The 26,918-nt window shown below is 43.4% G+C and overlaps 7 protein-coding genes across 7 annotated transcripts; all 7 read right to left on the bottom strand.

The window, feature by feature from the left end:
- Nucleotides 1-4,561: 4,561 nt before the first annotated feature.
- Nucleotides 4,562-4,936, bottom strand: LOC307121446 (histone H2B-like; the record flags this gene model as incomplete). Its single annotated transcript, XM_079809039.1, has 1 exon — nt 4,562-4,936. One exon carries the CDS (start codon nt 4,934-4,936, stop codon nt 4,562-4,564), a length of 375 nt encoding a protein of 124 aa, XP_079665165.1.
- An 848-nt stretch (nt 4,937-5,784) lies between these two features.
- On the bottom strand, nt 5,785-6,108 carry LOC307121284 (histone H4-like; the record flags this gene model as incomplete). Its single annotated transcript, XM_079808816.1, has 1 exon — nt 5,785-6,108. The coding sequence occupies one exon, from the start codon at nt 6,106-6,108 to the stop codon at nt 5,785-5,787; it is 324 nt and encodes a 107-aa protein (XP_079664942.1).
- Nucleotides 6,109-6,935: 827 nt separating this feature from the next.
- Nucleotides 6,936-7,322, bottom strand: LOC307121499 (histone H2A; the record flags this gene model as incomplete). The annotated part of the gene is made up of 1 exon (XM_079809102.1): nt 6,936-7,322. The coding sequence occupies one exon, from the start codon at nt 7,320-7,322 to the stop codon at nt 6,936-6,938; it is 387 nt and encodes a 128-aa protein (XP_079665228.1).
- A 1,043-nt stretch (nt 7,323-8,365) lies between these two features.
- Nucleotides 8,366-8,992, bottom strand: LOC307122254 (histone H1-like; the record flags this gene model as incomplete). The annotated part of the gene is made up of 1 exon (XM_079810263.1): nt 8,366-8,992. The coding sequence occupies one exon, from the start codon at nt 8,990-8,992 to the stop codon at nt 8,366-8,368; it is 627 nt and encodes a 208-aa protein (XP_079666389.1).
- A 14,133-nt stretch (nt 8,993-23,125) lies between these two features.
- On the bottom strand, nt 23,126-23,500 carry LOC307121449 (histone H2B-like; the record flags this gene model as incomplete). Its single annotated transcript, XM_079809042.1, has 1 exon — nt 23,126-23,500. One exon carries the CDS (start codon nt 23,498-23,500, stop codon nt 23,126-23,128), a length of 375 nt encoding a protein of 124 aa, XP_079665168.1.
- An 880-nt stretch (nt 23,501-24,380) lies between these two features.
- LOC307121516 (histone H3.2) lies at nt 24,381-24,791 on the bottom strand (the record flags this gene model as incomplete). Its single annotated transcript, XM_079809126.1, has 1 exon — nt 24,381-24,791. The coding sequence occupies one exon, from the start codon at nt 24,789-24,791 to the stop codon at nt 24,381-24,383; it is 411 nt and encodes a 136-aa protein (XP_079665252.1).
- Nucleotides 24,792-25,580: 789 nt separating this feature from the next.
- LOC307121407 (histone H2A) lies at nt 25,581-25,967 on the bottom strand (the record flags this gene model as incomplete). The annotated part of the gene is made up of 1 exon (XM_079808996.1): nt 25,581-25,967. One exon carries the CDS (start codon nt 25,965-25,967, stop codon nt 25,581-25,583), a length of 387 nt encoding a protein of 128 aa, XP_079665122.1.
- Nucleotides 25,968-26,918: the final 951 nt, after the last annotated feature.

The raw sequence follows: 26,918 nt of genomic DNA, 5'->3' as shown, positions 1-26,918 counted from the left end.
TGGTCATAAAAGACTCAACCATTTACAGTGGTTGAGGATGAGGGTTTCAGGGGCCTCATCCATCCCCTTGATCCTTCCTATCCCAACCAGACAGGTGAGTATAGCACAGTTGGATTTTTATGTATAATGTATATAATATATATGTATCTATAATAATATACTTCTACTATTATTATTTTTTGTGAACTCAAAAAGGCTTTAAAGAAAATGGTGGCTTCAAGATATGAGGAAGCAAAGAGGAAGGCCAAGGCTAACATGGAAAAAGCAACCGCTGTGTCTCTAACATCGGTTATGTGGACTTCTATCAACATGGATGCATATCTTGCAATAACCTGCCATTACATTGATGACAGTGATAAGCTGAATACAGTGTTGTTGGATGTTGAGAAGCTCCCAAACAGGCACACAGCGGAAAATCTGGCTCTGGTGAAAAATAATGTCATGATGGAGTGGGCAATCAAAGACAAAGTGAAGTGTCTTGTTACAGATGCAGCAGCAAACATGATTGCTTGAGCTAGGATTATGCAAGTGAGACACACAGTTTGCATTGCACATGCACTGAACACAATGGTTAAAAAGTCTTTTGATCAGGTACCAGCTCTGTGTGACATCCGGAACAAAGACAAAAAAGTGGTCACCTATTTTCGAAGCAGCACTTCTGCCAAAGAAATGTTGACCCAGGTGCAGCAAAAGATGAACAGGCCAGTTCTTAAACTGGTCAATGAAGTGGAAACCCGTTGGAACAGCACTTTACACATGCTTCAACGGCTGCATGAGGAAAGGCAAACTGTGGGAGCATCCCTTGCCTCACTTAAAACTGATATAACAGCACTTCATGCACAGGACTATGAAGCCATATATTAAATTCTGTGTGTTCTCGCCCCATTCCAGCTGGCCAGTGTAGAGCTGTCCGAGGAAAAACCAGTGTCTGGCTCCAAAGTGATTCCTTTGTTAAAAATTATTCACCATACATTACAGACTGAGCAAATTGGGTATTTATTTACAATACTCTTTAGCAATTTTGTATGGTTTTTTTGTTGTTGTTTTTTTGCACAGAGTAAATCATTTTGTATTTCATAGGTTAACCATGGACATCACGAAGGAGTTAACTGAAAACCTCATCAGGCGTCTGAGAGAACACATCTGGAATATGGAGTCGCTCAGCATAATGACCCTGCCAACTCTGCTGGACCCTAGGTTTAAAACCTTGGGTTTCCTTAATCAAGCTAAAATGACAGAGGCTGTGAAACGGCTAAAAGGAGAATGTGGCAATCTCATCAGGGCAGAGGAAGAAACACCATCCACATCAGCAAGCACTCAGTCAACAGAAGCACCATCATCAACCCAACAGCCCACACCAAGCTCAAGTATTTATTTATTATTATTGTGTTTGGGTAACAGCTTAGGACCCAGGACCAGTAGTGAAAAATGAAGACCAGGAGTCAGGAGTCAGATTAATTAAAGAAAAACTTTACTGAAGAATAGTTTGCAGTTTCATCAGCAGAAGCCAGCTCAAGAGGAGTTCGTAGGCCGCGCTCCCTCTAACAGTCTCCCCGCCTCCGTCTAACGTACATACAATTTTCTGAACAGTTATACTGTTTTCAAGGTCTAGACACGTTATTACTGCCATGTGGAATGATTCTGATTGGTTCTAACAACATGCAATGTAAGCAACTTTCCACACGTAGACAGATAGGAGCATATATCACTAAAAATGCGTAGACTTGATGTCGCCCAGGCCCAGATTAGTCCCCAGGGACCTCGGAGGTCATAGAAAAGACGCCTCCAAGTCTAGAATCGTTTGCCGAAAGGACCATCTCCAATACTGGATCTGCACAAATCATACAACGCACACACACAATACTCCAGAGAATACCAGTTTCCATCAAGGTCGGGACATCTTAACTAACTATCAACAAAGCTGAATCTGCAAAACATGCTGATACTACATTTAGTACAGAAGTGACTTTATTCTATTCTATAAAGAAAGAAAAGTATATCAGAGAGGTACATTTCTGTTACATTTTGAGTCCCCAAAAGAGTCACATAGCTGTAACATAGATGACCCCGGGGGTCGCTTTAGGAAGACATACAGTTAACACATGCTGAGCTCTTCTCACTTCAAACACCAAGGACATTTGCCTGTCAGCACATCTTGACACAGACATCAGAGCTGGATTCAAAAGCACAGAGCAACTAAAACACTACAATATTCAAAATCACTCCTTGAATATAGAGAACTGATTTATCAAATGTAGGACCCTGTTATAACTTGATTATCATTCATTCTTATTTTAATATTGAACATAAAATCATTCTTGAAGGATATGTGTCTGATGAAGAGACAAGTGATGTTTGGCTTGACCCTTGACCCTTCAATTGTATATAATATTATTCAATTTTATCATTGTTGACCGTTGATGTGTGTTATATTCAGTCAATGTACATGTACAGTCATTCCCAATTAAATATTTTTCTCCTCACACTTCTTAGGTGGAAACCTTTGGCTCCTGTTGGACACTGATGTAGACCAGCACAAACAAAGCTCAAATGCCACTTCTGATGCGATCATTGAAGTGGATAAATATCTTACAGAGGCAAACATACAAAGAGCTGAAGACCCACTTGAATACTGGAGAAAGCAGAAACATGTGTACCCCCATCTATTTACATTGGCATTACAGTTTCTGTACCCCAGCCTCCTCTGTACCATGTGAAAGAGTGTTCTCCAAGGCTGGGGAAGTGCTGTCTAAGAGGAAAAATAGACTCAGCCCCAACACTGTGAAACAGCTTTTATTTCTTAATGAAAATAATTAAAACCTTTATCACCTTACTGTCATTCCTACTGTTACACAAGCACTATCACTGCCGTGTCATAATTTAATTACAGATGATCCTATCACACAATGTGTGTGTGTGTGTGTGTGTGTGTGTGTGTGTGTGTGTGTGTGTGTGTGTGTGTGTGTGTGTGTGTGTGTGTGTGTGTGTGTGTGTGTGTGTGTGTGTGTGTGTGTGTGTGTGTGTGTGTGTGTGTGTGTGTGTGTGTGTGTGTGTGTGTGTGTGTGTGTGTGTGTGTGTGTGTGTGTGTGTGTGTGTGTGTGTGTGTGTGTGTGTGTGTGTGTGTGTGTGTGTGTGTGTGTGTGTGTGTGTGTGTGTGTGTGTGTGTGTGTGTGTGTGTGTGTGTGTGTGTGTGTGTGTGTGTGTGTGTGTGTGTGTGTGTGTGTGTGTGTGTGTGTGTGTGTGTGTGTGTGTGTGTGTGTGTGTGTGTGTGTGTGTGTGTGTGTGTGTGTGTGTGTGTGTGTGTGTGTGTGTGTGTGTGTGTGTGTGTGTGTGTGTGTGTGTGTGTGTGTGTGTGTGTGTGTGTGTGTGTGTGTGTGTGTGTGTGTGTGTGTGTGTGTGTGTGTGTGTGTGTGTGTGTGTGTGTGTGTGTGTGTGTGTGTGTGTGTGTGTGTGTGTGTGTGTGTGTGTGTGTGTGTGTGTGTGTGTGTGTGTGTGTGTGTGTGTGTGTGTGTGTGTGTGTGTGTGTGTGTGTGTGTGTGTGTGTGTGTGTGTGTGTGTGTGTGTGTGTGTGTGTGTGTGTGTGTGTGTGTGTGTGTGTGTGTGTGTGTGTGGAGAGTAGGCCTACGTTACATCTTATTGAATCATATAAGCTCATATTATATTTTATTGACACACTTTAATGGGTCAATTAATTTATTTACTGGAAACATTAAACACAAACATATAAAGCTTTTATTTGTACACATAGCATTGAAGCGATGGGAGTGTGTTGTGGTTGCTTCATCTGACAGAGCTTCTTCCACAGACTTCTGCCTGCTTTATTTTAAATAAGCACCAGATGGCGCTGTTCTTGACACTCTCGAAGCTTTCAATCTTTTCCCGAAACAGTCAGGGGAAAGCCTCACTGCTTCATGAGGCTTCATTTCCCCATCCCTACTGTCCAGCCAAATCAAATTCTGTTGCATTATTTTCCTGTTACGACTGTAAAGCTGCTTTGAAACAATCTGTATTATAAAAAGAGCTATATAAATAAAGGTGACTTGACAATCTAGTTCTGTTTTACAGTTTTATCTCTATATCTAACCAACGTATCTGTACATTTGTTTTATTTCCTTTTATAATGTTTATAATTACCTTCGGGTTTTCTATAATTTTTCACTTTTTTAAATAAGTTTGATTAATTGTGCCGTACTGCTGTATAGGGATAGCATTTGGTCCTTTTTAACCAGACCATGACAATGTTTACACCTTTACTATATATATATAAAAAAAAGTTTAACATTGTGTAAATGGCATTAACACCATAGACTTAAGTCTTCTCATGTTCTACCGTCACAATTCTGACCAGACATGAAACCAGTTTTGTTCATGGACTAATCAAAAGACAATAATGTACACCAATATTTTTGAATACATTTCCAAAACATACACATTCATGACATCCCTGGTGACAGTTAGGGATTAAATTGGTTAATTAATCTCACAGACAGTAGAAGCTCTTTAACTGAGAGAATGTGTGGCTCTTAAAAGAGCCTTTGGGGGGGTAAGGTCAGAGGTCGCCTCACTTTGAGCTGGTGTATTTGGTCACAGCCTTTGTGCCCTCGGACACGGCGTGTTTGGCCAGCTCTCCGGGCAGCAGCAGACGCACGGCGGTCTGGATCTCTCTAGAGGTGATGGTGGAGCGCTTGTTGTAGTGCGCCAGACGCGACGCCTCGCCGCCGATGCGCTCGAAGATGTCGTTGACGAAAGAGTTCATGATGCCCATCGCCTTGGAGGAGATGCCGGTGTCGGGATGAACCTGCTTCAGGACTTTGTACACATAGATAGCATAGCTCTCCTTCCTGGACTTTCTGCGCTTCTTTCCTCCCTTACCGGCGGTCTTGGTGACGGCCTTCTTGGAGCCTTTCTTCGGCGCGGGCTTTGCTGGTTCAGGCATGATGTCGATAATCAATGTGAGCTCAGCAGCGAGACAGAGGCTTTTATTCACCGCCAGATGCTAATTTACTAAGAGATACAGGATTCTTCTGATTGGCTGCTTTCATAGGCCGAACCCAGAAACTCATATTTCATTGGTCAACTCAAAGCAACATGATAGGAACGAGGGCCAATCACAGGCAGGCAAATATTAGCCCCGCCCACCACTTTGTGTTTGAATGAGACCCACACGATCTCGTTTGCTTTGTTCATGTCCCGCTCTTTTTTCTTTAATACAAGTTTGAAAAGACTAATATTCTGCAGGATAGTGTAATCTGACAACTTATTTTAGAATAAAGTAATAAGATCCCTTTTAAAAAATAGATTTTGTAACATTACATTTTTCCCCAAATTTAACTTTTTTCTTGAATTCTGTAAATCACTGAATTGCAAAAGTTGAAATACAGGTTAGAACTCAAATAGATAAAGCAAAAAGCTGATTTCAATGCAATTATTCAGCATTAAAACACCTTAGAACCTTAAATTACTTGATGAAACGCCAATATTTTCTTTGCAGGACTTTCACATTTCTGTTATTTATTCAGATTGTTTATTATCCTTGTAGAATAATGGGGCATATAAAACAGGTTTAGTGGACCACTTGTAAATTCTACAGTCGTTTATAAAAAAACAACCCATCCGTGTGAAATATCTGTAATGTAAAATTGGGCATTTATTTCAGTTTATAGAAAAAAAAGGTTATTTCAATTTCCATATGACCAACAATATTGTGACATGACTCTTTGTGTGAGGGAGTGTGTGGCTCTTAAAAGAGCCGTTGGGTTTGTGGTTTCTCTTGATCTCAGGCGTTTATCCTCCGAAGCCGTACAGGGTGCGTCCCTGCCGCTTCAGCGCGTACACAACATCCATGGCGGTGACGGTCTTTCTCTTGGCGTGCTCGGTGTAAGTCACGGCATCGCGGATCACGTTCTCCAGGAACACCTTCAACACTCCGCGGGTCTCCTCGTAGATCAGACCGGAGATGCGCTTGACCCCGCCGCGGCGAGCCAGACGACGGATGGCGGGTTTGGTGATTCCCTGGATGTTATCGCGCAAAACTTTGCGGTGACGCTTCGCGCCTCCTTTGCCGAGCCCTTTCCCGCCCCCTTTCCCGCCTTTGCCTCTTCCAGACATGATTAACTATGAGAACTTCAGTCGGTCGAGTGGCAACAGAATATAGAGGAGAAGCGCTACGAGGAGGCAGTTTATATTGACCTACAGGACCTGAAGGTAACCAGCACCGCTCAACACGCCCCGCCCCTCGATATGGTTCAGCACAAAACATGTGATTTAACCCTAACCCTGGTAAATATATAATTTTTTAATATAAAAAAACAGGTTTTATAAGATTTGTTTAAGGAAGATGATATTAGACGAAGATAATTATATATTATATATAAAGATACTGAATAAAAAATTAATACATTGAATGCATTAATTGTATATAACAGTATATTTGTATGTGACATGTCAGGTATATTTATAGAATATGAATGATTTCAGGTCTCTCTGATCTACACTATGTCTCTCTTTAACTGAACTTGCTCCATAAAAGTAATCTTTTCTTTGACCTTCATCATCCCATAAAAGTTTCAGAACAGCCCATGCACTTTTAATGCCCGTTCACACCGGGACGATTTACGTTTATCGCTTTGTTTATACTTTCGCCTGGCTCCGCCCCAAACGGACGAGGCGTTTATACTCAACGCGCCTGCCGCTGTGCTATTCTTTGAAACGACAGAGGGCGACACGGAGTAATAATTCTATAAACCATCATGAAAAAGCGTCGAGAAGAAGTGGGTGATTCATGAAGGATAATGATAACGTTACATTTTACTGGTTTGATAGATCATTTCCACTCTCAGCAAAATGACTATAAAAAACAGAAAAGTGCTCTTTATCAGATAAAGTGGGTGGCTCTAAAAAGAGCCTTTGGGTTGCTAAAAGAGTAATTAATCAGTTTATTTGGATTTGGCGGCCTTCTCCGTCTTCTTGGGCAGCAGCACCGCCTGGATGTTGGGCAGCACGCCGCCCTGAGCGATGGTCACTCCGCCCAGAAGTTTGTTCAGCTCCTCGTCGTTGCGCACCGCCAGCTGCAGGTGACGGGGGATGATGCGGGTCTTCTTGTTGTCCCGAGCGGCGTTTCCAGCCAGCTCCAGGATCTCAGCGGTGAGATACTCGAGCACAGCGGCCAGATAAACCGGAGCACCGGCACCGACGCGCTGAGCGTAGTTTCCTTTGCGGAGAAGCCTGTGGACACGGCCGACGGGGAACTGCAGTCCCGCCCTGGAGGAGCGAGTCTTAGCCTTTGCTCGGGCTTTGCCGCCGGTTTTGCCTCTTCCGCTCATTTTTTTTTTTTCAATCACCTCAGATGAAACTAAGAGAATAAAACTATGTGCCTCCACACACCGTCTTTATACGAGAGTGCCAGTCGCTCATTGGTTTAGAGTCTGAAGAGATTTCAACCAATCACTGAACTTCCCTCCAAAGCGCAACATTTATAAATAAATGTATATAAGTGCATTACAGATGGTAAGGGAATTATATCCTTTAATATAAATTTATTATATTAATATAATATTAATAATATTATTAATTCTGTGTGCAGTTAATATGTGTAAACACATTTGAACCAAAATGGTGAAATTTAAACAAGCTTTTCAAATAATTTACTTCACTCTCGATGTGTTACTGGGGTTCGACACGCACACTTTAACATGGGATATGGATATTAATCGCTGTTTCTAGTGCTACACCTTTCACACACTGTATATTTTGGACATATTCATCTCCTGATACTGTAGTTTTATAGTCCTTTTGTAATATTGTAGTTTTATCACTGCCTTTATTGTGTGTGATTGAGTCACAATCCTCCAGCAGTGTCGAGTGAATATATTCTGTCTGTACTGAGTTATAAAACATCCCATTTGGACTGTAATCATCAATGATGATTGAAATAATTTAAACAAGCTTTTGGAATAATGTACTTCACTATCAGTGTTACTGGGGTTTGACGGGCACACTTTAACATGGAATATGATATCTATTATTATTATTATATATATTCTGATACTGTAGTTGTAAATTCTATTGTAATATCAGTTTTATCACTGCATTTATTGTGTGTGGTGTTAAGTGTGTCTGTTCTGTGTTGTTTTATGGATAAAATGTTTTAGTGATACAAGACATATTTAATCTGGTCATTTATTTCAGTATTTTATAGTTTATATATGCACGAGTATAAGTGGCTGCAAGTCACATCTAGGCTGTTTATTTTCACAATTCACTGAAATCATTTAAATACACAAGATTTGCTCTTTCTCAGAGTTAGTGGGTGGCTCTTAAAAGAGCCGTTGGGGAACAAACTTTATTTGTTTGTACTTCTAAAGATTTACCTCTTTTTGGGAGCTGCCCTTTTAGGCTTGGCGGCTTTAGGCTTCGCCGTCTTGGGTTTCGCTGCCTTGGCTTTTTTGGGGCTCTTGGCGGCTTTCTTAGCGGCTGCTGGCTTCTTTGCCTTCTTGGGGCTCTTCGTCGCCTTCTTAGCGGCTGTGGCGGCGGGTTTCTTGGCCTTCTTGGGCGATTTCTTGGCGGCGGCTTTGGGCTTCTTTGGGCTCTTCGTCGCCTTCTTGGCGGCGGCGGGTTTCTTGGCCGCGGGCTTCTTCGCTTTAGGAGCCGCTTTCTTGGCCACGGGCTTCTTCTTGGTCTCGGCTTGCTGCTTGTTGAGCTTGAATGAGCCCGAGGCGCCGGTCCCTTTGACCTGCACCAGGGTGCCTTTAGTCACCAGGCTCTTGATGGCGATCTTGACGCGGGAGTTGTTCTTCTCCACGTCGTAGCCGCCGGCGGCGATCGCTTTCTTCAGGGCGGCGAGGGACACGCCGCTCCTCTCCTTGGATGCGGACACAGCTTTGACGATGAGCTCGCCGACGCCTGGACCCGCTTTCTTGGCTTTCGCCGCGGACTTCTTCTTGGGCGCTTTGGCCGGGGCGGCAGCAGCCGGGGCTGGGGCGGTTTCTGCCATCTCTCTCTGATCGGATCTAAAGTCTGTAAAAGCGCTGTCTGGGTTCAGCAATGACTGGCGCTCGCGCGGCGCTGCGCTCTTCAATAACACATGAGAACCTTATAGACTCAACCTGCCCGCTCGGTGTCTGTGCGCGTCCACGAGCCCCTCACGCGTGTGTTTTCTTCTCTCACATTTGGGGCAAAACTGAAGCGGTGAAATAGTTTGTCACCGTCAAAACAAAGTGAACACCGAGCAGAGGCTCTGAGCTTTCATTAGAGACTAAAACACGCGAAGAGGAAAAGTTTCTTTCGCCTCCATCAGATCAAACCCAAGGCGAGCATCAGCCACGGGGGAAAGTCGCGTGTGAATCTGATGGATAGTTTAAGTGTAAATGCGGATAAAAGCCCAAGCGCGTCTCTGTGTGTTCAGCAGACAGTCTGAAAGAGACTTTAATGAAATCAGCCTCAGTGAGGGCGTGAGGAGGCTTTCATACAGCTGCTGTTTTGGGCGGCTTGAAGCACACGAACATCTGGAGGATCCGAGTCTCTCTGGGACTCTCATGTCTGACCAGCAGATGATCTGTCCTCATAATAACAATAATCATAATAATAAATACACATGATCACTCAAGTGTTAATGTTTGAACTAAATCATCATATTTGTTTCTCCTCATCTCTCATTCATCTCAGTTTTCGGCATGTGAATGAGGATTGTGTTAAAGCTCATGTGAATGAGTTGTTCATGCACTTACAGCAAGAACTTATTTTTCTCACGCTTTCCTATTTCCCTCCTTGTGCTAACTTGTACTTTTCTGGACAATGTTTGAAACTTACTAGCATTTCTTATGTCATTGCATCCTGATCATTTGTACGTCTCTTTGGATAAAAGTGTCTTCTAAATGAAGAAATATAAATAATAAACATTGTCGTATCATTTGCAGTATATGTTTGATATTTTTGCTCAGATGTTGTGGTTTAGTCAGAATATAGTTCAGCTCTAACCCTGAACAAACACACAGATCAAGAGAATGAGTGTGTTCAGGGTTACACCGCTGGGATTGGCGGCTCATTCCTGGGATTTGGTGCCTTTTGCCTTCATAAAATGTAGAAAATCAAACTAATTTTTTTTTTTTAAATAAACGTTGTATATGATAGGCTGATGTAAAACATTTGAAAAATTATTTTGGTCAAGCTCAGGTAAATACATTTTTAAACAGAATAAATGAAATGGAAGATCAACCGTGTTAGGGACAAAAACTACAGTTTCAAATACGTATGATTCGAATTCATCCTTTGTCCCTTTAAAAGCATATCAGTTAATACATTATCAGAAAATATGAATATTGTGTGTGAACTGCTCTGACTTTCTCACAACCGCATCGTTTTACAGTTTTCTTTTACAAATGCCTGAAAGGTGTTTTTGTTTTCTGCATTATTGATGCTCCAGTAAATTATCATTGTCACTGAATTATTAGTATGTTTTTGCTGAATGTATGAAATTATTGTAAGACAGTGTGGACAAAATAATAACAGGCTGGACAAGTGGTATAATGAATGGATGGCTGGATGATTTCCTATCGCTCACACACAACAAATTTCCCCATTAATTTACCTGTAGAATGCTGTAATTTTACAGTGGACCTGTTGTAATCTAAAACAACAGTTTAATACTGTAAAACATATTACAGTACTATAGGCTGCACAGTATAATACTGTCAGGTGTTTCGCTCCCGTTATTCTGTTATTTTAGTGTTCCTACTGTAATCTCCATAAACGGTTTATTTACTATAAAATGTATTAAAGTACTGTAAAATGTGAGAAATTGATGGTTTAAAATTTGCATTCTAAAACAAAAAACACTGCAAATTGCTGGCAAACAAATGCCTCAAACAAAAGATGACTCTAAAACATGCTTTTATTAAAGCTGATAACATCAAATCCATTCATTGAATGACATTATTTTTGCTTCACCAGTGAGACTGGCCTGAACAGATCATAATGCTGTGACTTTATGTAAACATCTGGTTTGCAGAACTCAATGCTGATTAAACCTGATTAAATAAAGCCCCACTCCATGAGTTTTTTTTTAAGAGGGTGGCCACATGAAGATTGACAGTTGTCGCCTTTTTCTGCACAAGCCTCCCTTTCGTGGTTCACACCAATAGAACGTCTACAATGTAATTACACAGAAATATAATATATTAGGTGAGGTATAAAGATGAATTGCACTTTAGACATTTAAAACACATTGCATTCAAATTTGCCATTATGGCAGTAAGTTTGCTCTGAGGCATAATGAGACCTGAGTATCATAGACAACATTATATAACTTTGTCAGCAGTGTTAAAGGGATAGTTCACCCAAAAATGAAAATGTTGTCATCATTTACTCATCCTCATGTTGTTCCAAACCTGTATGAGTTTCATTTTTCTGTTTAATACAAAATAAGATATTTTAAAGAATGGTGGTGACCAGACAGTTGACGGACCGCACTGACTGTCATAGGAGAAAAAAATCACAATGGAAGTCAATGGCTGCTGTCAACTGTCTGGTAACCAACATTCTTTAAAATATCCTCTTTGAATACAGAAAGAGAGCAATTAAATAGTCTTGAAGCAGCAGGTGAAGCGGCAGGTCAGATACCTGTCTCTTCTTTTATACACATATCCTTTTCAATGATTCTTTTATTATATCCATAACCTGAATAATCAAGGATAATCAAAATAAATATCTCTTTCTCTGCTTTCATATGTAATCTAGAGATTATTGTAATTCTGTGTGATTTCATACCTTTATATATTTAGGTTGAGGATGATTTTGTAGTATTAAAACTAGTCTCCCCAGCTGCTCTGGGTTGACCTCCATGCATGGCTCCCTCTCGCGATAGTTATGACGGAGTCGTTGTTTGGGTATTGAGTGTTCTCTTGATAAGCGGTCATAATCCCCTGACATTAACTAGAGTGTGATGCCCTAGTGCTTGTATGTGTGTGCATCTTTACAAGTTCTGTGCAGGTTTGTTGGAGCTCTCTGATAGGGGTCTGACCCCCCTCACGACAGGCAGGCGCCCTTTACAATGTCCGAGGCCAATCTCACCCTTGTGGTATTGATGTTGTGACGAGCATCCCGACTAAACTACGCCATTCCGGCATATCTATACATGTGTGACAAATGTTTAGACTTTTAGGTCTCCGTAGCGAATTAAGGCTTAGGCCATCTGTTATTGTTGATGTAATCAATGTCCTTGTAACCAGTATAACTGGTGGGGAAAAATTCTCTGTGAGTTAGAGTCTGGCCTGCGATTCCACTAGAGACTCTGACGCTGGCTTCTGCTGATGAAACCAAACTATTCTTCAGTAAATTTCTTTAATTAATCGAACTCTTGACTCCTGGTCTTCATTCAACATATCTGGTCTCTGGGTCTAAAACTGTGTCCCCAACAGTCTGTTCTATACTGTTTTATTGTTTTATACCCCATGCCTGGCTTATGTGACACTTACCCAGCAGTATCAGTTGTGGACTTGCAGGGTGTACTCAACATCTAGCCTAGAAATCTAGACGCACCCTAGCGGCAGAACTTTTATTTTGCCGCGAGTGTAGTCTAGCAACTCTCGGTAGACCTCAGAGCTGGAAAAACCAAACTCTGGTCAGGCCAATCACAGCGTGTGTAGAGCCGATGGGCGGGCTTAACATACTGACGGAGCGGAGTTGCGGAGGTTCTGCGTGCTACAGGTCTTTCAAATCGGTTTTGGCCGCTACTCTGGAAGACTTGGAGTTAAGCTTTTCTTTGAGGAAAGAACAAAGAACGGCACTGAAGTCATTCGTAAGAAAGGAAGATGTGTTCGAAGTTTAATCTATCAACTAACGTTAGCTCCGCGTCGGTTGGTTGTGGCGGTCTTTGCGCTATCAATGCCACATAGAATTAAGGCAGCTCTGAAGGCAAAATAGGGTCAAACACAGTATTAGTATGGTGTTCCTAAGAATCCTTTAGGTGAGTGTATGTGTGACACTTGATGGCTGAAAACGTAGAAAAAGTTAGTGTGCAGTCATGGAAATCACACTTAGCATTTGGCAAAACACTTTGTAACTAGCATAGGCTGCATTGCTGCAGGTCTTAGCACATATGTTGCAGGTTATCATTTTTATACTACAATCCACAGACCACCACATCAAAATAATCTTACCATTTTAACAGACAATTATTTTAAGCTAAAATCTCTCAAGGAATGGTATTGTGTAAAACAGAGAAGAAACTGCCAGAAGTAACTGTTAGCCTCATTGCTTTAGTGCACATTTTAAAATAAAGACGTCGATTTGATAATAAATCAAGTCAATATCACAAAATTACACTTTTTTTCAGTTTGCATTTACCTTGATAAATTGGTGAAGCCACATGCAGATGAAGCGCCGTCCACTGGTCTGTGCTGGCAGGGTCACAGTCGGAGGGAAAATAGCCTTCCTTCATTTAATCGTCGTCTTATTCTTCTTTCTCACAATAAACTATTCAAGTAATATAATGTTAAAAGTTAAATGTAATGCAAATCCTTTTTGGTTGCACGCCTGTTGATGGGATTTGATGCTTTGTGATTTTCCTATGGGTTGTGAGCAGGCTCAAGCATGTGACTATAATAAAAAAAATACTGTATTATCCGGTAGCTTACCGTTATTAATTTGCTCGTCAAATTCTGCCTCATTTACAGTATTCAGCTGTATTTTTGAAGAACAGTAAATTACTGTACAAAATGTCCCGTATTTTTACAGCGATTTTTTTACAGTGATTTTTTACAGTGATGGGTTTAGATGTAAAACATTGCAGAGAGCTAATTCTTCAAGCTAATTCTTCAACTTTAAACATTACTTTAACAATCACATCTACTCTCAATGTCCACTCTTCTGATATATCAGGTGACACTAGAGTGGGTTTTCCCTCTAAAGAAGTGGATGAGGGCTTTATTATATGATGCCATTTCATTTTTCCAACTTTCGTTCAAAGGGAAAGTCAAAAACAACAAGGCCTAAGGATAAAAACCTTGATTAGGATTGCTAAAATAAATTTCATAATTGAAAAGTGAATATATACATTAGAGAGAGTCTTTACTGATACCCTACAAAAATGAAAAACAAAATCACTTACAGTAATTGTTGTACACAGATCAGGCATAACATTATGACAGGTGATAACACTGATGATCTCTTCATCTCCTGTTAGTGGGTGGGATATATTAGGCAGCAAGTGAACCTTTTGTCCACAGAGTTGATGTGTTAGAAGCAGGAAAAATGGGCAAGCGTAAGGATTTGAGCGAGTTTGACAAGGGCTAGATTGTGACGACTAGAATGGTTTTCAAACTTTTTTAAGAGCGACCTTTTCTTTTTTTTCACGAGTCGCGACCATATAGGCCTAGAACAGAACAGATCAAGAAATAAAAATATATTTAGGCTATAACTATAAAGCCGAAACAAAATAATATAATGAGAAACTCAAAGTAACCAGCGTTGGGCTCAACTAGCCTCTCTCATTGGAATCCAAAGTTTCCATATTTGCAATGTATTTGTATGCTAAACCATTATTTATTATAGCCTTTGTACTTCACTCTCGTCCCAATACTGATGGAAAAATCTTCCTCTTCACATGAGCACAAATGTGCTTGGAAACTCCACAGCGGCGGAGCTCACGCTGAATGGCACGAATTGTAGGCTACTACTGACTGAGCTGTGTAACTTTTCATATGTTAGGTTGATTATTTTACGCTGATAATGAACAGGCTGCGATATCAAGTGTGCAATGCTGCAATATGTTGTGTGTGCGCGTATGGCGCCCGCACGATCGAACAGAGGAAACATAAAATACTTCGCCATTTTGGTCATACAGATAATAGGCAAGGCAAGGCAAGGCAAGTTTATTTGTATAGCACATTTCATACACAGTGGCAATTCAAAGTGCTTTACACAGAAATGAAGTTAAAATAGTATAATAGTTATAATAGGAATTAAAAGGAAATTAAAAGGAAATAAAAATAAAGATGAAATCCCCTATCTGGGGTGGAAGAAAATGGAGAGTCAGGTTTACTTTAAAAATATTTGTCAGGTAACTGTGCGTTAAGACAGTACCCTTACAGATCGCTCCCCCGTCTCTCAACCTCTTCCACCCAGACAGCCTTAACAAAATAAAAAATAATTAAAAATAAAAGTATAATTAAAAACTAAAAATAAAACAGGGTTAAAATGAAACATAATTAAAGTGCAAGCAGTTCGGACAAAGCACAGAGCTCATTGAGTAAATGCATAAGATAAGGTGCAATCAGTCAGACGTACAGTGGCATAGCTCATTCAGTAAATGCACAGCTGAACAGATGTGTTTTGAGTCTGGATTTGAAAGTGGCTACTGTTGGAGCACATCTGATCTGTTCAGGAAGCTGGTTCCAGCTACGGCTGGCATAATAGCTAAACGTAGACTCTCCTTGCTTTGAGTGAACCCTTGGTATTTCTAATTGACTTGATCCTGATGATCTGAGTGATCTGTTGGGTTTGTATTTAATCAGCATATCTGCAATGTATTGAGGTCCTAGGTCATTTAGTGATTTATATACAAGTAATAGTACTTTAAAATCGATCCTAAATGTAACTGGAAGCCAGTGTAAAGACCTGAGGACTGGTGTGATGTGGTCATATTTTCTGGTTCTGCTCAGGATCCTGGCAGCAGCGTTCTGTATGAGCTGCAGCTGTCTAATGGTCTTTTTGGGAAGGCCAGTGAGAAGACCATTACAATAATCCACCCTGCTGGTGATAAAAGCATGAACGAGTTTCTCTAATTCTTGTCTGGAAATAAAGCTTCTAATTCTTGCAATATTTTTCAGATGATAGTAAGCTGATTTATTTATTGCTTTGACATGACTACTGAAACTCAGGTCTGACTCCAAAATTACACCAAGATTCCTGACTTGATTTTTTTATTTTAGACCTTTAGCCTCAAGATATGCGTTCACCTTGAGAATTTCATCTTTGTTTCCTAATGTAGTGATTTCAGTTTTGTCTTTGTTTAACTGAAGAAAGTTTTGGCACATCCAACTGTTAACTTCATCAATGCATTTACATAGAGAGTCAATGGGGCTGTAGTCATTTGGTGATAGGGCTAAGTAGATCTGGGTGTCGTCAGCATAGCTGTGGTCAGCCATTTTGTTATTTTTCATTATTTGGCTGAGTGGCAGCATGTACAGGTTGAATAGGAGTGGTGCAAGAATTGACCCTTGTGGGACTCCGCATGTCATGGATGTCCACTCAGACTTATGGTCACCTATACTCACATAATAACCTCTCCCTTCTAAGTATGACCTGAACCATTTGAGGACCATTCCAGAAAGCCCAACCCAATTTTCTAGCCTGTCAAGAAGTATGTTGTGGTCAACAGTGTCGAATGCGGCACTGAGGTCCAGTATACCAGAATCGATGTTTTGCCTGTATCTGTATTTAGGCGAATATCATTTATAATCTTTATGAGCGCTGTCTCTGTGCTGTGATGCGGTCGGAAACCAGATTGAAAATTGTCAAAGTATCCGTTTGAGCTTAAGAATTTGTTCAGCTGACTGAAAACAACTTTTTCAATGATCTTGCCTATGAAGGGGAGATTTGAGATTGGTCTGTAGTTGCTCAGTATGGAGTTATCCAGATTTCTCTTTTTAAGGAGAGGCTTTACTACTGCAGTTTTAAGGGAGTTTGGAAAAGTCCTAGAAAGAAGTGAGGAGTTTACCACTTCTAGGAGATCTGCTTCTAAACAGTTAAACACACTTTTGAAAAAAAGAAGTGGGGAGTGTGTCAAGGGCGCAGGTTGATGTTTTAAGGTGCTGTACCGTTTCTTCTAAAATTTTACCATCAATTGCTTCAAAATCAGTCATAATAATTTTCTGAGGTTGTGGTCTGATCTGATTCACCTCAGAGCAACTCAAGGATGTGCTGATCGCATTTCTGATATTAATGATTTTCTCGGAGAAGAAGGAAGCAAACTCACTGCATTTGCTGTCTGAGAGCATTTCACTGGGAATGTGACTCGGGGGGGTTGTTAGTCTCTCTACAGTAGCAAAAAGAGTGCGTGTGTTGTTTATGTTTCTATTTATAATATTTGAAAAGAAGGTCTGTCTAGCTTTTCCTAGTTCCACATTGAAAGCACGAAGACTGTTTTTATAAATGTTGTAATGGACAACAAGTTTTGTCTTTCGCCACATGCGTTCAGATTTCCTGCATTGTCTTTTCATTAATAAGAGTTGGACATCGTTCAAAATTACAAAGTGTTTACTTACATTGTGCTATTGTAAAATAAAGAAAACAAGATGTGCTTTCAGTCGTCTGGTTTCCACTGAACTTGTTTGAGGAGCGCCGCGCCTCACGATAATGAACCAGACTCACCAGCTCAGTCGCAGTTTTTTCGTTCTTTTTGTTTATCTGTTATTTAAGTAAAATATATTTTGTGTATTTATTCCTTTTATATAGTCCTAGACTGATTTTATGAATGGATTTTTTTATTATTTTATAATTTTTCCTGAGGTGTACTTATATTGTTGGTTTTTACATTAAAATATGTCATAATTTAGACATAAAAGGCATTTTTTCTATCCTGATATTAGCCGTCTGGCTTGAATGCTCTTTTTCAAGGGGCAGCCGTTCAATCACATGAACTCAGTGATGCGCATTGAGTACAGGTCTTTCTTTGTTACAGCCCCTAAGCTATGGAACTCTCTCCCCCTGGCTCTCAGGACAACAACTACGTTAAATTAATTTAAATGTAAACTCAAAACAAATTTGTTTAATCAGTATTTTCAGTCATGACAATGTTAACTTGACATAACACAGTCACAATGTTAACTCACTACCAATAATCTGTTGCATCTTTACTCTAACTGCCCACCATGCTGTCTGTAATTAATGTTTGTTGCCTTTGTTTTTCATGTTGTATTGCAAATGTAGTGCGATTTGCAACTGCAATCGCTCATTACTTGGACTGGGCAAATGTCCACTGTCCGTCTATGTGTAAACTGCTTGTTATTTACTGTTATTGTGAAGTGTCCTTGAGCTTGGGAAAGGCGCTATATAAATTAAACGTATTATTATTATTATTATTACAGACAGTCTGTTGATCAGTGTATGCAGTGATCTCGTTATTGCAGTGCTATTTCTCTCACAAAATGCTTTCGCCACAACTAACAGCAAACACGACGTCAACAGGAATACAGTAAGAGCTTCGCTGTGCAGCATAACAGCGTCATCCATTATAACGGCAGTTTGGGCAAGTGTGCAGATACACTCACGACGTGTGATTGACAGCTCCGAACATTATAAAGAGTGTTCTCTGATCGCTCTCTGTAGTTTAATCATTTAAATAACGGATTTGTTTCACACTATGAACAGAAACGATGTGAAGTTGATGGTTTAGTCACTGGCTTGATTCACTGATGCATTACGCTTAGGGCATCAAGACGGCGATCATTAAACGATCTAGAAATAAAGTCTGAGTGAACTTGAATGATTAGCAACACATCAGAAATCACTGATCACAGATCAGGCATTAATGAACACATTTACTCACTGTTTGTGGCGGTGCAGTCGAATCCATATGGTAAAGTCTGATTGTAAAGCCTGTCCTGACATCGCAACTGATAAACGGAATCCATTTTCTCTGAATTCTCTAGGAGGGTAAAGCAGAGGAAGGGGAAGTGATTGTTCCCCGTATGACGACATACAGGGAAGATTCCAGATCAGCTCGTCTGAGCTTTAATTTTCTCAAAAGCAGAGAAAGACAGCCAGAACTCGGTTTACACCTATCAACATTTCTAGCCACTTGGGGACCATATACAGGCTAGGGAACTCATATTAATGTTAAAAAACCACATAAAATGAACATTTCATGCCATGGGACCTTTAAGTCATCCTGGCAACCCATTTGGGTCGTGACCCAGGGTTTGAAAACCACTGGGCTAGACGACTGGGTCAGAGCATCTCCAAAACTGCAGCTCTTGTGGGGTGTTCCCGGTCTGCAGTGGTCAGTCTCTATCAAAAGTGGAGGACCAGTGGAGAACCGGCCACAGGGTCATGAAGGACCAGTGGAGAACCGGCCACAGGGTCATGGAGGACCAGTGGAGAATCGGCCACAGGGTCATGGAGGACCAGTGGAGAACCGGCCACAGGGTCATGAAGGACCAGTGGAGAACCGGCCACAGGGTCATGGAGGACCAGTGGAGAATCGGCCACAGGGTCATGGAGGACCAGTGGAGAACCGGCCACAGGGTCAAGGAGGACCAGTGGAGAACCGGCCACAGGGTCATGGAGGACCAGTGGAAAACCGGCCACAGGGTCATGAAGGACCAGTGGAGAACCGGCCACAGGGTCATGGAGGACCAGTGGAGAATCGGCCACAGGGTCATGGAGGACCAGTGGAGAACCGGCCACAGGGTCATGAAGGACCAGTGGAGAACCGGCCACAGGGTCATGGAGGACCAGTGGAGAATCGGCCACAGGGTCATGGAGGACCAGTGGAGAACCGGCCACAGGGTCAAGGAGGACCAGTGGAGAACCGGCCACAGGGTCATGGAGGACCAGTGGAGAATCGGCCACAGGGTCATGAAGGACCAGTGGAGAACCGGCCACAGGGTCATGGAGGACCAGTGGAGAATCGGCCACAGGGTCATGGAGGACCAGTGGAGAACCGGCCACAGGGTCATGAAGGACCAGTGGAGAACCGGCCACAGGGTCATGGAGGACCAGTGGAGAATCGGCCACAGGGTCATGGAGGACCAGTGGAGAACCGGCCACAGGGTCAAGGAGGACCAGTGGAGAACCGGCCACAGGGTCATGGAGGACCAGTGGAGAATCGGCCACAGGGTCATGGTGGACCAGTGGAGAACCGGCCACAGGGTCATGAAGGACCAGTGGAGAACCGGCCACAGGGTCATGAAGGACCAGTGGAGAACCGGCCACAGGGACATGGAGGACCAGTGGAGAACCGGCCACAGGGTCATGAAGGACCAGTGGAGAACCGGCCACAGGGTCAAGGAGGACCAGTGGAGAACCGGCCACAGGGTCATGGAGGACCAGTGGAGAATCGGCCACAGGGTCATGGTGGACCAGTGGAGAACCGGCCACAGGGTCATGAAGGACCAGTGGAGAACCGGCCACAGGGTCATGAAGGACCAGTGGAGAACCGGCCACAGGGTCATGAAGGACCAGTGAAGAACCGGCCACAGGGTCATGAAGGAACAGTGGAGAACCGGCCACAGGGTCATGGAGGACCAGTGGAGAACCGGCCACAGGGTCATGAAGGACCAGTGGAGAACCGGCCACAGGGTCATGAAGGACCAGTGGAGAACCGGCCACAGGGTCATGGAGGATCAGTGGAGAACCGGCCACAGGGTCATGAAGGACCAGTGGAGAACCGGCCACAGGGTCATGGAGGAACAGTGGAGAACCGGCCACAGGGTCATGAAGGACCAGTGGAGAACCGGCCACAGGGTCATGAAGGACCAGTGGAGAACCGGCCACAGGGTCATGGAGGACCAGTGGAGAACCGGCAACAGGGTCATGAAGGACCAGTGGAGAACCGGCCACAGGGTCATGAAGGACCAGTGGAGAACCGGCCACAGGGTCATGGAGGACCAGTGGAGAACCGGCCACAGGGTCATGAAGGAACAGTGGAGAACCGGCCACAGGGTCATGGAGGACCAGTGGAGAACCGGCCACAGGGTCATGAAGGACCAGTGGAGGACCGGCCACAGGGTCATGGAGGACCAGTGGAGAACCGGCCACAGGGTCATGGAGGACCAGTGGAGAACCGGCCACAGGGTCATGAAGGAACAGTGGAGAACCGGCCACAGGGTCATGAAGGACCAGTGGAGAACCGGCCACAGGGTCATCGAGGAACAGTGGAGAACCGGCCACAGGGTCATGAAGGAACAGTGGAGAACCGGCCACAGGGTCATGGAGGACAAGTGGAGAACCGGCCACAGGGTCATGAAGGACCAGTGGAGAACCGGCCACAGGGTCATGAAGGAACAGTGGAGAACCAGCCACAGGGTCATGAAGGAACAGTGGAGAACCGGCCACAGGGTCATGGAGGACCAGTGGAGAACCGGCCACAGGGTCATGTAGGACCAGTGGAGAACCAGCCACAGGGTCATGGAGGACCAGTGGAGAACCGGCCACAGGGTCATGGAGGACCAGTGGAGAACCGGCCACAGGGTCATGTAGGACCATTGGAGAACCGGCCACAGGGTCATGGAGGACCAGTGGTGAACCGGCCACAGGGTCATGGAGGACCAGTGGAGAACCGGCCACAGGGTCATGGAGGACCAGTGGAGAACCGGCCACAGGGTCATGAAGGACCAGTGGAGAACCAGCCACAGGGTCATGGAGGACCAGTGGAGAACCGGCCACAGGGTCATGGAGGACCAGTGGAGAACCAGCCACAGGGTCATGGAGGACCAGTGGAGAACCGGCCACAGGGTCATGGAGGACCAGTGGAGAACCGGCCACAGGGTCATGGAGGACCAGTGGAGAACCGGCCACAGGGTCCTGGAGGAACAGTGGAGAACCGGCCACAGGGTCATGGAGGACCAGTGGAGAACCGGCCACAGGGTCATGAAGGAACAGTGGAGAACCAGCCACAGGGTCATGAAGGAACAGTGGAGAACCGGCCACAGGGTCATGTAGGACCAGTGGAGAACCAGCCACAGGGTCATGGAGGACCAGTGGAGAACCGGCCACAGGGTCATGAAGGACCAGTGGAGAACCGGCCACAGGGTCATGGAGGACCAGTGGAGAACCGGCCACAGGGTCATGGAGGACCAGTGGAGAACCGGCCACAGGGTCATGAAGGACCAGTGGAGAACCGGCCACAGGGTCATGAAGGACCAGTGGAGAACCGGCCACAGGGTCATGGAGGACCAGTGGAGAACCGGCCACAGGGTCATGGAGGACCAGTGGAGAACCGGCCACAGGGTCATGGAGGACCAGTGGAGAACCGGCCACAGGGTCATGGAGGACCAGTGGAGAACCGGCCACAGGGTCATGGGCGGCTGAGGCTCATTGATACCCGTGTGATCAAACAGACGAGCTACTGGAGCTCAAACTGCTCAAGAAGTTAATGCTGGTTCTGATAGAAAGGGGTCAGAATACACAGAGCATCTCAGTTTGTTGTGTGTGGGGCGGCACAGCCTCTGACCAGTGCCCATGCTGACCCCTGACCCCGCCCACAGCACCAACAGTGGCACGTGAGCATCAGAACTGGACCACGGATTCCCTGCACTGTGGGAAGAAGGCGTGGCGGTGGAGGCAGTGATGCTTTGGGCAATGTTCTGCTGGGAAACCTTGGGTCCTCCATCATGTGGATGTGACTTTGACATGTCCCACCTACCTAAGCATTGTTGAGCCCATGCCCAGCCTTAAATGATGATTCATCATTCATCAATGCCTAAATTCATTAGATGCCCTTTTTTTTATGTAAACGACTTGTGTTATTGTTTCTTTCTCAAACTTTATTATGCATGAAAATGCATATTTTAATGTAAATGTGTGATTTGTCAACCCAACAGTTTTGTCATGTCATTAAACAGATGGATGTGCTGAATGATGGGAAGGGCCGGAAAACAACATCGCCTCAAAGCAGAAGATATTTTACATTAAAAATGTGTGCAATAACAGACTTTCTAATCATAATTATGATTGAATTGTGTTTCGCTAGTCTCATACACTACTTTACTTAAATGTTTACATAGTCTAACAACAAATGTTGAGTTTAATGCGCTTAAAAATAATTGCACTGAAATATTTGACTTTGACGTGAGGTTTGTATAAACCGGTGTCAATCATGTTTGAGCTATGATAAAGTTCATAAGACAAACAATCAAGCAGTCACTAATATATAAATATATATATATACTTATATATCACTTAATGTGAGTGAACCGAACATCTGTTTAAGTAAAACTAATTAAAACTCTTAGCATTTTACATTAATTTGAGATATGCAACAATGTTTTTGTTCTCAGAATTTATTTTTGAAACAGATTGTTAATAGAACAAACTATTGATTCATCTCAGACAGTAGAAGCTCTTTAACTGAGAGGATGGGTGGCTCTTAAAAGAGCCTTTGGGGGGGGTAAGGTCAGAGGTCGCCTCACTTTGAGCTGGTGTATTTGGTCACAGCCTTTGTGCCCTCGGACACGGCGTGTTTGGCCAGCTCTCCGGGCAGCAGCAGACGCACGGCGGTCTGGATCTCTCTAGAGGTGATGGTGGAGCGCTTGTTGTAGTGCGCCAGACGCGACGCCTCGCCGCCGATGCGCTCGAAGATGTCGTTGACGAAAGAGTTCATGATGCCCATCGCCTTGGAGGAGATGCCGGTGTCGGGATGGACCTGCTTCAGGACTTTGTACACATAGATAGCGTAGCTCTCCTTCCTGGACTTTCTGCGCTTCTTTCCTCCCTTACCGGCGGTCTTGGTGACGGCCTTCTTGGAGCCTTTCTTCGGCGCGGGCTTTGCTGGTTCAGGCATGATGTCGAAGATCAATGTCAGCTCAGCAGCGAGACAGAGGCTTTTATTCACCGACGTATGCTAATTTACTAAGAGATGCGGGGTTCTTCTGATTGGCTGCTTTCATAGGCAGAACCCAAAACTCGTATTTCATTGGACCACTCTAAACATCAGGAGAGGAAGGAGGGCCAATCACAGGCTGGTAAATGATAGCCCCGCCCACCGCTTTATGTTTGAAGGACAACCCTCACGAGTTCATTTCCTTTGTTCCTTTCCCGCTCTTTTTTGTTTTAAACGTTTTAAAAGACTAATATTCTGCAAGATAGTGTAATCTGAAAACTCATTTTAGAATAAAGTAATAAGATCCCTTTTAACAATAAATTTTGTATCAGAAATTCCCTCCCACACAAAAGCCCCTTTACCACTGACATTTGACCTTTTTTTTCTTGATCCTGTAATACTTTAAATAACAATAGACACTTATCTTATCTGAATAAAATATTGAAACTGCTATTTTGAATACAATTAAAATATCTTAAAATAACATTAGATTCTGTAAAGAAATGCCAAATTTTCTTTGCAGAATTTACATACTATTTATGGTTTATTTTTTATTCCAAATGTCCTAAATGTGTTGAAAAAATGCATTTGATTCTGCTGAAATGAACGAAATGACTTGGGAAAAAAAGGGATTCAAAGATGTAGTATTTAACATTAATTCACTGTGGGAAAAAAAAAAAAAAAAAAGAAATAATTGATAATGAAAGTTATCTAGATAATCGAGGCAGGAAGTGCTAATGTATCTCAACTTTCTGCTCATAATCGGCGTTTAAACAGGAAAGTGCCTCATTCAGGTCAGTTTTGGTGGCTCTTAAAAGAGCCTTTGGGTTTTGCTGCGGGTCTAGGCGCGCTCTCCGCGGATGCGGCGGGCCAGCTGGATGTCTTTGGGCATGATGGTGACCCTCTTGGCGTGGATGGCGCACAGGTTGGTGTCCTCAAACAGGCCGACCAGATAAGCCTCGCTGGCCTCCTGCAGGGCCATGACCGCGGAGCTCTGGAAGCGCAGATCCGTCTTGAAGTCCTGGGCGATTTCTCTCACCAGCCGCTGGAAAGGCAGTTTGCGGATCAGCAGCTCGGTGGACTTCTGATAACGGCGGATCTCCCGCAGAGCCACGGTCCCGGGCCTGTAGCGGTGAGGCTTCTTGACGCCGCCTGTGGCTGGAGCGCTCTTACGGGCGGCTTTAGTCGCGAGCTGTTTCCTCGGGGCTTTGCCACCGGTGGATTTACGGGCGGTCTGCTTGGTTCTAGCCATTGCTGGAGTTACTTCTCTCTGTCCTGCTGGAGCTGGAAATGCTGCTTTATTGCACACGCCTGACTTTATAGCATTCGACCGCTGCGAGCTCACAGTGACGCAAAGTGAGCAGAGGCTTGTGATTGGCTAATATGTGACGGCTGCGCGTGAGTGCTAGCCAATGACTGCGCGTTTCCTCTTTTCAAACACGCGGAGGGTTTCCCGCTCGAGCTGCTTCTGTTGACTACATTAAACAAAGAGTAAATTACACCTCCCGGATCGTTGTATTTATTTGTTCTGAAATACTGACCTTAATTCCCAGTGGTTGTGCAGATCTTGGATTAGAACACAATCACATACAGTCTAAATAAAAGCACCGCAGCCAGAAAAGACACACTAGGGTTTGCCATTCGCCCGTATGACAGTTTTTCTGTAGAGCAGCCGCCACTAAAGGGCAAAAGACCCAGAATAACATTCATCAATTTGTTATCCCGAAGCTAAAATATAGATTTTCAATACTTAAAATATTCAATACATTATCAGAACTTAATAGAGATAACTATTATTTTAATAGTTTGGGCAGTAAACACATTAGGGGATCATGTGCTTTCAGAAAAATGCACACCGTGTGTGACTCACTATTGTCGATTAAAACAAAGGATACATTTAATGGTTTGATAGATCATTTCCACTCTCAGCCAAATTACTTCACAGGGTTTATAAAAAAAATAACAGAAAAGAGCTCTTAATCAGATGAAGTGAGTGGCTCTTAAAAGAGCCTTTGGGTTGCTTAAACAGTGTTTAATCAGTTTATTTGGATTTGGCGGCCTTCTCGGTCTTCTTGGGCAGCAGCACCGCCTGGATGTTGGGCAGCACGCCGCCCTGAGCGATGGTCACTCCGCCCAGAAGTTTGTTCAGCTCCTCGTCGTTGCGCACCGCCAGCTGCAGGTGACGGGGGATGATGCGGGTCTTCTTGTTGTCCCGAGCGGCGTTTCCAGCCAGCTCCAGGATCTCAGCGGTGAGATACTCGAGCACAGCGGCCAGATAAACCGGAGCACCGGCACCGACGCGCTGAGCGTAGTTTCCTTTGCGGAGAAGCCTGTGGACACGGCCGACGGGGAACTGCAGTCCCGCCCTGGAGGAGCGAGTCTTAGCCTTTGCTCGGGCTTTGCCGCCGGTTTTGCCTCTGCCGCTCATTTTTTCAATCTCCTCAGTCGAAACTATAAGAATGAATTATCGCGTCGCCACACACTGAGTTTATACGAGCGTCCCAGTCGCCCATTGGTTTAGAGTCTGAAGAGATTTCAACCAATCATTGAACTTCCCTCCAAAGCCCAACCCCCTTTTCTAGCGGGAATAATTATGCGCAAGAATTTGTAATTTCACAATGTGTTTTTTTCTGTGTGCAGTTAATAGGCTATTTGTAAACATATTTAAACTGAAATAATTGAAACAAGCTTTTGAAATAATATACTTCACAATCAGTGTTACTGGGGTTTGACATGTACACTTTACCATGGAATATGGATATTGATCGCTGATCTTCTGATACTGTAGTTTTATGCTCCTATTGTAATATCAGAGTTTTATCACTGCCTTTATTATGTGTGGAGTTGTTTGTGTCGAGTGAATATATTCAGTCTGTACTGTTGTACAACATCCCATTTGGACTGTAATCATCAATGTCGGAACCCCTTTCCGTTCTTCTTTCAGAATTAGTGGGTGGCTCTTAAAAGAGCCGTTGAGGAATACACTTTATTTGAATATTGAATATTAAGGCCTTATTCTGCATGATCATATTGTGCATCCTTTAATCGTACCCAGGAATGTAGGCAGGTTTATAATCACTGAGATCCCAAATGTGAGGCAGTTTGGGGGGTTCGGAGCTCTCCCGATAACATTTTGATTTCTATGATCTACATATGTGCATTTTAAGATGTTCTGAAGGCCAAAAACTGTGATAAATAAATGTAACATTTAATTGAAAAGAGCATTAGACATATGTGGTGAAAGCTGTTGCACATTGAAATAGACACTGAATGAGATTTATTTAATATGTCAAATGTTTGTAAAGTCATGAAACCTACACCAATGAACCGTTTATGCTTAAAGCGTTCAGAATTCAGATAACAAGAGGGGTGGGACCAA

This window comes from Gobio gobio (assembly GCF_949357685.1).
Source record: "Gobio gobio genome assembly, chromosome: 25".
NCBI classification, from domain to species: Eukaryota; Metazoa; Chordata; class Actinopteri; order Cypriniformes; family Gobionidae; genus Gobio; species Gobio gobio.
The sequence above is the reverse complement of the archived record's forward strand: the minus strand, read 5'-3'. Positions and strand labels throughout refer to the sequence as shown.